A 12556-nucleotide genomic window follows, 5' to 3' on the forward strand; every position below is an offset into this window, starting at 1 on the left:
CCATGGGGATGAACTTGCCAGTCCCTTAGCTGTATCCTACCGTGGTTGACAGGTAAAAGCTGGACACAAAAAGGCAAATACCCTATTGGCCACTCATTCTAATATTTCACAACCAAATTACTTCAGAAAAACTCTCTCGACAGTAGGAAGCATGAGAAGGAGCCAGTCAATTATTTACCATGATGGTATAGCTTACACTCCTTCACCACTCAGAACAGATTTCATTTGGAAGAATTGTAGTTCTGTGTATATAGGTTGTACCTAAATAATTCAATTTGTATTTTGCAGAGGCATTAAGCTTATTTTTTTTTTCTCCAAAAAGACAGTAGCCAAATAGAGTCAGGTAGGAATTGCCCTGTTATTTTTTTGAGTGAAACTGAGCCATAAAGTAAGTTTGAACTTTTAGTTGGAACAGCTTCTCCTACAAGGAATCAGCTTTTGGTAGATTTGCTACCATTATTCAAGATGACTAGTTAATTTTATCCTTTGTATTTGTTGGGCTTGCCAGGCAGGGCAAACAAAAGCAACTTAGGATTCTTGCAGTTTCAGCTAGTATCCAGAGCTAAAACAGATAAGTCACTTAAGTGGATGGCTGACAGGGGAGGGAATGAGGGAGGGAGGGTCTAGGAATCACTCCAAGCATGGGGAAGAATCTTGAGCTATTGATAGTGTGAAGGAAAGGAAAGGAAGACAGGGAGAGGAAGAAAAAGAAGTTAGGGAAAATAAGGGGAGAGGTAGAGGGAAGGGAAGAGGCTGGGAGCAAAGGAAGAAGAAGGGAATTACTGGGAGATGGCTGGAAGGGCCACAGGAGGGGCCACTGGGAGCTGTGGTTTCTACCTCCTGCCAGCCTGCATTCCAGCAAGAATGTACATTCCTGAAGTCTTCAGCTTCTCTCACTCATCTTGGTGCCTCCCTCCCAAGAGTCGTGAACAAAGGATCATGGGTGATAAAAACCCAAACCACAAGCTCATCAGGACTCACAGGAGAATGGAGAACACTGAAAGGAATAACATTTGGGAGAGCCGAGACTGTACCCTCCTGCTACTAAAGTGTCTGTGTCTTTGCCACAACAACAGATTCAATTCATTTATTCAGCACATAATTATTAAGCCACCCACAAATGCTTTGTTGACGTGGGGGGGGGTTGTTAGGTACACCAGGTAGATGAGCCAGCAGCCCTTATCTCCAGAAATTTAGTTGGGAGGGAATTAAAAGTAAATAAAAATTGGAATGATGACGTGTTGCTAAGGACCTGGGGCAGGAGACAAAACCCTTGTTGAGAGTTGGGAAGACATTTGTGGATAGGTGGGGTAGTTAGAGGCCTCCTCAAAGAAGAACAGGACCGGCTGATAGAAGAGATGAGAAGACCTAGTTATTGAACGTCATGGAGGAGAACATGTGGTTTCTGGCATTGTGTAACTGAGCAGGAGTGTGGGAAGAGGAAGGAAAGCAGAGAGAAACAAGCTGGGTTCAAACTCAACTGTGTTAAGACCTCAGTTGTGGGCGTGGTATCCATGGCCGCAGCATCAAGGAGATACTTTCCAGTTTCAGGGACAAACAAGAACAAAGCAAACCATCATTGCCAGATACAAAATCAGACACAGAGGCGACTAGTGACAGAAACCGATGACAGAGACTCTATGTATGTTTCTAACAATAAGACAGAATGGTCACAAAGATAAAACACCCAGTGGGGATTGTTGAGTGAGCCAACTTCCTGATTCATCTCTGCGAAAATGAGGACATGGTTTGAAACTTCCAGACCAAATGAAGCGAGATGCTTTGTATAGTTAGCATAACCTAATGACACAATCCATCCTCCAAATAGTCAGGAAAGCAGCTGTTCCAGAAGCTCAGGGTAGTCGTTGACCGTATGTTTGATACAATTTCCTAGAACATCAATGGTCAGATTGAATGATGTGTGGCATCAAAGGCTGCCCCACCCAGGATGCTCCCACAGTTGAGGACTGAGGACTCTGGCATAGAGCATGCAAACTATTCCCTTCCAACTCTTTTCTCTGAGAGTCCTCCCCAAAAGGAAAGTGACCGTGAACACATCACAGCACACAGTAGATAAGAAACTGCTATGAGTACCAAGAACTGGTGCTCTTTATTAACCATAGTGTGGGGGATGCAAAGCCTAAAAGTTGAACTCCGGCTTTCAAATGCAGTTAAGGCGGAGATGCACTGTTATCTAGCTATACAGATTTCCAAAAACAAACAAACAGTCAAAAACAAAACAAAAACAACAAAAAATAATTGGTGGATATTCAAGCAAGACAATATTTGTACTTTAGAATTGATCTTCTCATCATACGTAAGTGAAGCAATGGGTACTGTTGCTCTAAGATCACAGATGCTCTACTCCATGATTGACAGACTCCACCCTGTAACTTATAGAGTATATTCACAGTTACAGCTTGTATCTAAAAGGAGTCTGTCTCAAAAATCTTAATATTTTTGCATTTCAGTAACTAAAAATTCTAAACACACACATACAAAGATATTGTTTTTATAAATGGGTTCTCTATAAAAGCAAGTATAAGCACTACCATTTCTATAACTTGCATTTACTGATTGTGACATTGAAGGCGTGGTGAGATATGATAGAGTAAGTGGGAAGGATCGGAGAAAAGATGATAGATGTAAAGAGTAAGTTTATAGTACTGAACACAGAATTTTACTGTTAATGCAAAATGCTAAGTTTTGCATTGAGAATGATGTTCTGTAGGACTGTTGATTATCTAACTACTTATCAATTATCAACCTACCTATCTATCTAGACTGGATAAAATTCCATAAGACGTAAACAGTACTGAGAATGACAGACATGGTGAACAAAGCCCAGAATGGGTGGCTGGCATCTTGTCAGAGCAACTGAGGCCATGTAGGAGTAGAGAAAATCTAGAAGATATAGTCAGGAATAAGGAGGAGCCACCCTGTCTCTAGTCCATGTTGTATATAGATCTCAGGAAGAAATGGTTCCCTTCTAAGAGGGCTTCAGGAAGAAGGCATGTTGTGGGTCTCAGCCAAGTTTGTCATTAGTAAAATCCTCTAAATGCTGAAACTCTTCTCGAAACAGTCTGTTGAGTTTGCTCTCATAAGAATTTAGCTATTCTCAGAAAAGTAGGCATGGCTCCGCTAAAACAGGATAATTTAGGGAGTGTCCAAAGGAGCTGAAGGAGGGGGCTTTTGCTAATGATGGACTGAAGTTACAAACAGCCCAATGGTAAGATTAGAGAGACTGGGCAGAGGTTAGGGTAAGGTCAAGTTCTCGAATGCAAAATGCAATGCAGGTATAATTTCAGTGTGTGCCAAGAGATGTGTAGGGTATATTCAAAGATATATCAACATTAGGACTTGGGAACCTGGGATATTTGAGTTCTTAGAAATCTTAGATCAATACCCCTCAGTGAGGGATCCCCTTAGTTCTGGTTGTGCCTTCCTTTGGGACTGTCACTTCAGCACTTTAGTATAGCCCTAAGGAATGATCTTCCCAGGAAGAGAGTATTATACACTTTCCTTACATTTCCTCTCCTGAGACTGAGAACCTGTTGGCAGTCTTATCAAGTACCCACATCAACTTCTTTAGTATCTCTGTAACTACAGGGATGAGCCCATAGTGTCTATAGATATTCAAAATTCAGAGGGGTGTGTGTGTGTGTGTGTGTGTGTATGTGTGTGTGTGTGTGTGTGTGCGCACGCGCGTGCGTGCGCGCGTGCATGCGTGTGCAAGTGTGGACTACATAGAAGTGCTTACCATAATACAAGAAAGAACGTTTGTTGCATAGCCAAACCCAGCATACATTCATTAGAGTCACAGTTAGTGAACCTTACTTCTATGTACTTTACTTGCTGTGAACTCATGTATGTATGTGGACCCATAAAAACATACTTACCCTGGAAAACCTGTAGGAAACATTCTTCTTAGTGATGAAAAAGATCAATTTTTATTCCAATTAAAGCATGGATTAAACTGTATTGCATGTTTAAAGACCTAATCATTGCTACCTCTGTAGAATTTAACTATTACTATCTCAATGTTGCTAACAACTTATCTCAAATAATATTGCCCAAAATACAAGATATTAATTTCTGATTTTCTTTTTTTACAGGAAGAGCTAAAAAGACTACAGAATCCTTTAGAACAAGTTGACGATGGAAAATATTTGCTTGAGAAGTAAGTGAAAGTTCAAAGGATATTATATTATTTGCTACCTTGGAAAGATGACATGAGAAACAAAGTCTGAGAAGGCAAAAATGAATAAGTAAATTTGACAGTTGCTCATGGTATCTTTGGGCTAAGAAATGTGTTCTAGTTGAGATATAAGTAGATAGGTTAGGGCTAGTTCTACTGATTGAACCAATGAGTGAAATGTGTAGACATCTGCTGTGTAGATCCTAGAATTTGAAACTTAACCCTGTTTTGTCTCTGGTTTTAATCACAGAAGGCAAGCATACTTTTCGACACAAGGCGAGGACAAACTAGACTAATAGAGTGTGCATTTGAAATAGCACTTCAAAACAGAAATAAAATTAAAAATTTGCTCTACAAAAAGTCAAAAAGAAAGATAAATGATCTTACACTTACATTTTAAAAAAAATGAATACTATTTAGAGTACATGAGAATTCTATCCTGGCTTCAACTTGAGGTCAAAGGCTTCAAGGGTTTATTTAACTTTAGCTTGTAATTTTTATAAGGATTCTAAAACTTTAATATGTTTAGCTAATTAAAAAAAACAAACATGTGTTGTCAAGACAAAGGAAGAAACTTAGGCATCCTTTACTGGGGACTTACAGTGTAGTCTATATTGCTAAGGCTTAGCACAGGATCCCTTATTCAACTCTGACGTGACCTTCGATATAGACAGGGTTATGACCTTTTTGCAGATAAAGGAGGTTTCAGTAATTTCTCCAAGTTACTTACCCTTAGCTGGTGTGTGAAGATGACAGTGAAAGCTAGGGCTGGAGGCCTCCCAAGCCCTCATGTCAACAACCACCAGCTGAGTCCTCATGAACTGGCAACAGGCATGGGAATCTTGCATGGTTCTGGGCACTAGGAGAGAATGTTAGTATTCCTGAGAATATGAAAGTAGGTAAATGACAACCGTGAGAGCTCCCAAAGCCCATACATGACTACAAAAAAGTAAGCCCAAGTAGCTTGAGAGGATGAAAACGAGTCTCGAAAGGAACACAATGGATGGTCGCTAAGGAGCAGCTAAGTTCCTCCTCTGTTCCAGAAAGCAGAACATGGATTAGTGAGCAGGGTTTACAGAACAGCCATGTTATTGAAACAGATGACAACCATTTTGAAATTCCAGCCTGCACCACATCAGAGCAGACATTTTTGTTAAGAAATGAGGTGACAGGTACAAGGAGCGCCTTAGGTACAAGAGATGAAACACCCAGGATGTGGAAAATATCCCTGTAAATGGAACACCTGAGGTGTGAGTTCTCTTTCTCTCTTTCCCTGGCTTTGTGAATCAGGATCCATCATTTAACCACCCAAGTCCCTGATGACGTAAAAAGAGATGACCCAGGACAGATGACACCCTCACTGTCAGCCCCTTCCCTTCCCATTTGGGTAGGTGTTTGGACAGGGCATCTCAGGTTTTCCCATGTCCCAGCCTTGCCATGTCATCTACTGAAGGACAACTCACTGTTGATTAGATGAAGTTTTTGAGTTATACACACATTTGAGTTAGGGCATTATTGTTATGCCTGGTCTCATAATATGAGTAAATATGAATGCAGAAACTTATTCACTATGAAATACCATGGAGTTTCCTCAAAAATTAAAAGCAGAATTTCCTTATGACCTAGAATTCCTATTACAAGATATATCCAAGGGAGCCGAAAACAGTCTGTCGAGAGATACTGTGCTCTGATGTCGGCTGCAGCATGACTTGGAATCACCAAGACATGGAGACAGCCCCAGGGGCAGTGGACAGATAAAGAAAATGTGGCACACAGACAGAATGGAATATTATGCATCTACAGAAGCATAAAATCCTGTCACTAGTTATAATATGGATAAGTTTGGAGAAATAAGCTTATTGAATAAGCAACCAGATACTGAAGGAATACTTTCGACCACTCATCTGTGTAATTTAAAATATTTGATCTCATGAAAGTGGAGAAGTAGAATGGAAATTTCCAGGGGTTTGGGAGGGAGGGTTGTGGGGCAGAGAAAGGGGAGTAGGTACTGCCTTAGACACTGTTGGATGGGAACAAGAGGTTCCTTTCTGTCTATTCCTTTGAGATAGCATCTCTCCTGAGACCTGACACCCATGTTTTCTTAGCTGGGATGGAAGTGTAAGGGCCCCAGAGCTCTTGCTTTCTCCAGAACATTGCAGCTGAGATTGTAGGCATGCTCAGACGCTAGGTTTGTCCCATGAGTGCTGGGATCTGATTTCTAGGCTCTGTGGTAGCAGGTCAAGCAGGCAGCATTTTTAACAGCTGAGCCACCTGTCAACCCTAAAATGTCCAAGTTTCCTTGATTAGTTGAAAAACTTATATTAAAAAATGTTTTCTTATCAACACTTTCACTGGCTATATGTAAAGAGTAAAGATTTTAGCTCATCCTAGAAAGATTTTTCTTCTACGGATGTTGTAATGACATTAGGGCTACATCATACTTCTTTTGCCTGAATATATATATATATATATATATATATATATATATATATATATATATATATATATATATATATATATATATNCAGAGAGAGAGAGAGAGAGAGAGAGAGAGAGAGAGAGAGAATCTGGAGCCCTGGAAGCAGCATCTAAGAGCTCCCTTCAAGTGGTTCTGAGGGGGAGCTGGGGTGAGGACGTGAGTAGGTACATCCCAGTGTTTGCAGTTTCTCAGCAAACTCCCCCAAATAGCCACATTCTCTGAGGAGGCAGTGCTTCTGTGATGCCAGCCCATACACTTAGTCAACCTGGCTACATCCATTTTTCATTATTGATTTAAATGTAGGAAATGAACTCCAAAAGTTTTTCTCCCCCTTCCTAATTGACCACAGCTCCATATCAAATCTCTCACTACCACCACCATGTTAATTCCCCAGCTCTCGGCTCTTAGGGAGACGTGAGCAACAGTGAAGTATGTGTGGGCTTGTTCCCCCAGCCCCAGCACCAGTGTAATATTTCCCTTGTGTCATCCAGAGACCCATAACAGCTAAAAACAGCTGTGACTGGCCTGCCTGTCTTGCAGTTTGATGTGTTCTCCTGCGAGGGTGGAATACTCTAGGGATGGGAATTGGCTCCCTTCGAAGCACATAGACTGGCACAAGTCCTCCCATGCAGGGAAGAGTTTCAAATGAAACCATCTCCTTCGTAGTTGTCAGCGACAGAGAGAAGCAAATGCTATGGGCACCAGACTCAACATTTAAATGGATTTCTTCCTACATTTGCATAGATTGCTGGAAATTTTTCCTGGTTTGCTTCCAGGCAGGACTCTGCCCTTGAAAACTGCCAGAGTTTGATTGAAAAACCTGGGGTGCTTTGAGTGAGCAGATGAGGCATTTCGTTACAGCTGTAGCTGACTTGGGTGGCGATGTAAATCACCTCCGCAATTCACAATGACCATAAGTTAAGTGATCATCATGTCATAGCAGTTGATTGGTTATTCCCCTTTGGAACATTACATTTATCCCAAACACTCAACCGACATTTTGTGGTAGACAGTCAGTGTGAAGGGCAGGGAAGCTACAACTCTACACTCTGTAAAGCCAGTTAAGGGCATTTATATACATGTGTATGTATGCACACTTGTGCACACACACACACACACACACACACACACACACACACACACACAGAATCACAATAGAGCTTGGCAAGTGTCCAAAACCAGAGACAAGTAGTTAGTAATGCCATTAATTAGAAGGCTTCTTGGGAGTCTATTATTTATGATAATTACATATTAACTTAAGTAATACCTTAGTCTAGGTGCCTTTCTTAGTTGTAATTATTGAGCTAGTCTCTCGCTATCTCTGGCAGGAGACTTGGCATTCTATGTTCCACCACTGTGCTGATATATAATGACTTGATGAACCACAGGAAATTATTGATGAGATGCCCTGTCACTAGAGTTTAAGCCAATAGAAGTTTGTCATTTATAGTTTGTTGGTAATGTATAAATTATATGACCAAATTAGGTCATGTAAGTATTTTCTTTATTAAAATATTGCTGTTGTTGCCTTTGATTATTGCACATTATAATTGCCTGCGTGGCAGGTACTCTTTGCCAATTTGTTAATTTGTAATTAGTGGTATGCTTAATAGACTTAAACTTTAAAACATCGTTGTTATAAGGCTGCTGTGCTATAAGACTGCATGGTCATGAAGTGAGTTTTGTATGCTCACATACTCTGGGTTGGGTCCATTTGTGTTTCCTCTTTAATAATCAATCACACTCACACACACAATTATACACACACACACACACACACACACACTTTCTAGACTGAAAGAACAGGGAGTATTGTTGGTGTTCTCACCATTTTAACCACATTCTTTGAATTATTTCTGGCCCCAAAATGGCTGAATAATAAAGAATTGACAGCAAATTCTGAATATCAGTGCCACAGAATAAGAAAGAAAAAAAAAAAAAAAAAAACAATGTGAGCAACAGCGGAGCTACTTTGGACTCATGGCACCACCTAGTGGTCATATGGAATATCTGTCTTGTCATGTTTTCTCACTGGAGCTAAAGGAAAGGAATATGCAAGTGACCCTAGTGGGGTAGCTCTAGGACAGTTTCCCCCTCTTCCTCTTTGTGTGTGTCTGTTCTTTCCTGCTCTCTCAGTCATGATTCACATAAATTTGTGTAGCTGCCTCACATTCCCATCTCATCCCCTGCGTCAGTCTTAAACATCCCTCTGAACCCCCTGCTCTAAATCCTTTGCTTCCCTGAAGTGGCTTTCGTACTGGAGGTTCCCATACACTGGTGGCTTGTTACAGCTTGGTAGGTTACCACTTGCCTTTAACAAAACATAGACACACAAAAATATCAAAGTATGACCTACGTTTTTGGTCCAGCCATGCACACACACACACACACACACACACACACACACACACACACACTCACACCACATCCCTTGTACACACTATGCATTCTATGACTGAAGTCCTAGTTTGATTTTTCTATTGCTGTGATACAGCAGTGATTAAAACCAACTTGGAGGGCAGTGGGTGGGGGAAAGGTTCCTTGCAACTCATAGTTAACCAACCATCACTGAGGGAAATCAGGAAGGCAAAAACCTAGATGCAAGAACTGAAGCAGAGACCCTAGAACTAGAGGAGTTCTGTTTACTGGCTTATTTCCAGGTTCACAATCAGGTTCCTTCCTTATATCTCTGTGACCACCTGCCCAGGGGTGGCGCTGTCTGCAGTGGGCTGGACCGGGCCACATCAATCAAGAATATGCCCCCACAATCTTCCCTACAGGCCAATCAGATGGAAGCATTTTCTCTGTTGAGGTTCCCTTTTCCCATATGACTCTAGCTTTATGTCCAGTTAACACTCAGCCAGCCAGGATCCCAGACAGTGCTATAAAAGACCCGACCTCTAAACTGCTCTGAACTGGAGTCTCTCAAGCCTGATATCAGATCTTCCAGACAGTGTCTTGCAGGGAGCAAGTAGCAAGACATGGTGCCCATGCAGTTCTCTGCGATGTGAAATGGATTCCGCCAGGCTTTCGATTTCTCAGCTACATTATGACCACAAAATTGTTTTTTTTTTCTGTTTATTCCAAATCATTTCTTTGTATACCTCCCTTCTATCATCCACTTCTGCTAAATTGCCCTTTATCTCTGAAAAAAATAGCCTTTCATATTTTCCACTTCTACTTCTGTCTTATGCTTCACTCTCACTTTCGTATCCACTCTTTAAAAACCTAGCCAAGGATAGTGCCCATAGTGAGCGGCAAGCACCCAGGGAGGGACCACGTCTGCAAGAAGCTGTGGTCCTGGTGATTGTGAGCTCAGAAGCAGCTTATGGGATGAAAGGGGGAAGGGCCTTGGTAGTGGTATCTTTGAGGATGGATAAAGGGTAGAAATAAGAAGGAAAAGAAAGTAAGGGGTTAAAACAAGTCCACTGGAACCACACAGTCACTGCAAGGTGAGTACTGTTTTCTGTGGGTCTAACCCTCCCAGAAGGGCCCACAGTTCCTCTTTATTTATCCAAAAGGGTCAATTTTCAAGCTTTAGCACTTGAGTAGCAGAGATGGGTAGACAACACAGCCGAGAAGGCAAAGGTTTGTTTGCAGAGCCAGGTCCCTTAACACACCTTTTTTTTTTTTTTTTAGGATTTTTGTTAATCAATCAACATCACTCTTTTCAAAACTGCCTAAGTTAAAAGAATTATCACTGTGAACAATGACTTTCCGGACTGAACTACATAGATACATTCTTTCTCTTTCTAGTCACCAGCTGGCCATGGATGTGGAGAATAACATTGAGAACTATCCCCTCAGCCTACAGCCCTTGGAATCAAAGGTGAAAATGTAAGTTGTCACAAAGTTCCGGAAAGCTGTTAATTGTCCAGGCATGTGCCTGGGTGCTTGGAGCAGCGTGGCCGTACAGAGTCACACATTTCTTTATTTCACATTTGTGTGCTATGGGTTCAGCCAGGGCCTAAACAGCAGCAAAGGTACCTTTGGCCCACACCTCCCATTACTGGCCATTTTATGGAATTTATGGAATCCCAGTTTACTGTTTCTGTTTTTCCTTTCAAGGCTAGCACAAGGCTTTGTATCATCCTTCATTCTTTTTTTAATTTTTTTTATTTTTTTTTACAGTTTCTTTTTTATTATTATTATTATTTTCTTTATTTACATTTCAAATGCTATCCCGAAAGTTTCCCATACCCCTCCCCCCACCTCTGTTCCCCTACCCACCCACTCCCACTACTTGGCCCAGGCCTTGCCTTGTGCTAGGTCATATAGAGTTTGGAAGACCAAGGAGCCTCTATTCCCACTGATGGCCGATTAGGTCATCTTCTGCTACATATGCAGCTAGAAACACAAACCCCGGGGGTACTGGTTAGTCATCCTTCATTCTTTCATCTCGCCGTTGGAGACATCCCCTTGCATGCATGCACACTGTTTTGTGAAGCCCTTCTTTCTTCCTATTTCCATCCCCACCTCCAGTGTTGGGGGAAATGACCCATATCTTTCCTGCTCTCATGAAGTGGGTGATGCTTCCACATAGCCCCGCCCAAGAAAGACCCACGTGACCCCCCACTTCCTGTTATACCTAACTATTGTAATGAAGTAGCGATAACTATACCGCAACATTAATAAAACGAAGCTGGTGAGTCCTAAAGTGAAGTAAACCCTATTGGAGAGCAAGTTATCAACCCTTAAAAGGTATTTTTAGGTAGAGAAAAGAGCTTTCAGATCCTCTTGTGTAGTACCCAGAATGTTCCATTCACAACACATTCTGTGATACTTCCCTATTCCGAGTTCTCTCTCAGAGGCACAAATACGAATTGCCAATGCTGGTGTGCACAGTTCTCCTTCCCCCGTCTCTTCCCCAGTCCCATTAAAACTCTAAGATTGAACACCCGCAGAGTTTCAGTATGTTTGAAGTTGAGAACCACAGATCATTTGTGGAGAAGCTCAAGGAAGTCACTCTGAAGAAGGGGGGCTGAGGGTGAGCGGCTTTGAACAATACGCCATCTCTGGGTTAAGGAATTTAAATAGGAACGGAACGACAGGTTTATAATGTCCTGCTGAGGGAAGAAAATAGTCATCCGCACCACCACAAATCTGTGCCCACCATACACATCACAGAGCGAGCATCCGGCCTCCCCTTCACGATAAGCCCAGACAGTTTCTGAACTGACCAGGTACCCTGCGAGGAAGTTCTGTGCCTCACATCCTGGCTGGAATGACTCTGCCTGTTGAATTGCTTTCTGCAAGCAAGTGCCACTTTCATTATAGAGCATGCTGAAGTGCAGGCACAGGTTGCTGAGTTATTAGGAATTTCATTAAGATGAATCCTGTTAAACGAAAAGGCACTGCATAGGGACTCTGCTGTGTGGGGAAACTGAGAGTGCTTCATGGTAGAATTAAGTTAGGAAAATGCCTGATCCTTTTTAAAAATCATCTCCAATATATCAAAACAGAGGAACGGGTGCTAAGAAGAAGAAATGAAGAAAATCAACTCTCTGGGTTTGTGAGTCCAGCCAGCGGAGAAAGCTGGGGCTTTATGACGTCATGTTTGCTGGTTTGATGGGGGAGTCTCAGCTCAGTGAAGTATAAATGAATGCTTTCTATCTCTCATAATAGCTCTGAACCCCATTTCCAGTCACTGCAGGGGGATGGGGGAGAGAACTTCATCTTGCCCAATAATGGAATTTGAGTCCTATCAGAGTTCACTCCAGCTCAGTGAGTCCTGTCTAATCTAGTTATTAAATTCTTAACTCCCTGGGCATGTTGCTCATCTCCCTTACACACACACACACACACACACACACACACACACACACACACAGAGAGAGAGAGAGAGAGAGACAGAGACAGAGACAGAGACAGAGACAGAG

The 12556-nt window shown here is 41.9% G+C and overlaps 1 protein-coding gene across 1 annotated transcript in view; it reads left to right on the forward strand.

The window, feature by feature from the left end:
- Positions 1-12556, forward strand: part of LOC110319747 (IQCJ-SCHIP1 readthrough transcript protein) — a 719522-nt gene that overhangs the window by 141409 nt on the left and 565557 nt on the right. Inside the window, exons 2-3 of the mRNA XM_029537245.1 lie at positions 4116-4180; positions 10434-10514. Coding sequence (XP_029393105.1) covers positions 4116-4180; positions 10434-10514 — 146 coding nt within the window. The remainder of the gene's footprint in view (positions 1-4115; positions 4181-10433; positions 10515-12556) is intronic.

This window comes from Mus pahari, chromosome 4 (assembly GCF_900095145.1).
Source record: "Mus pahari chromosome 4, PAHARI_EIJ_v1.1, whole genome shotgun sequence".
In the NCBI taxonomy this organism is placed as follows: domain Eukaryota; kingdom Metazoa; phylum Chordata; class Mammalia; order Rodentia; family Muridae; genus Mus; species Mus pahari.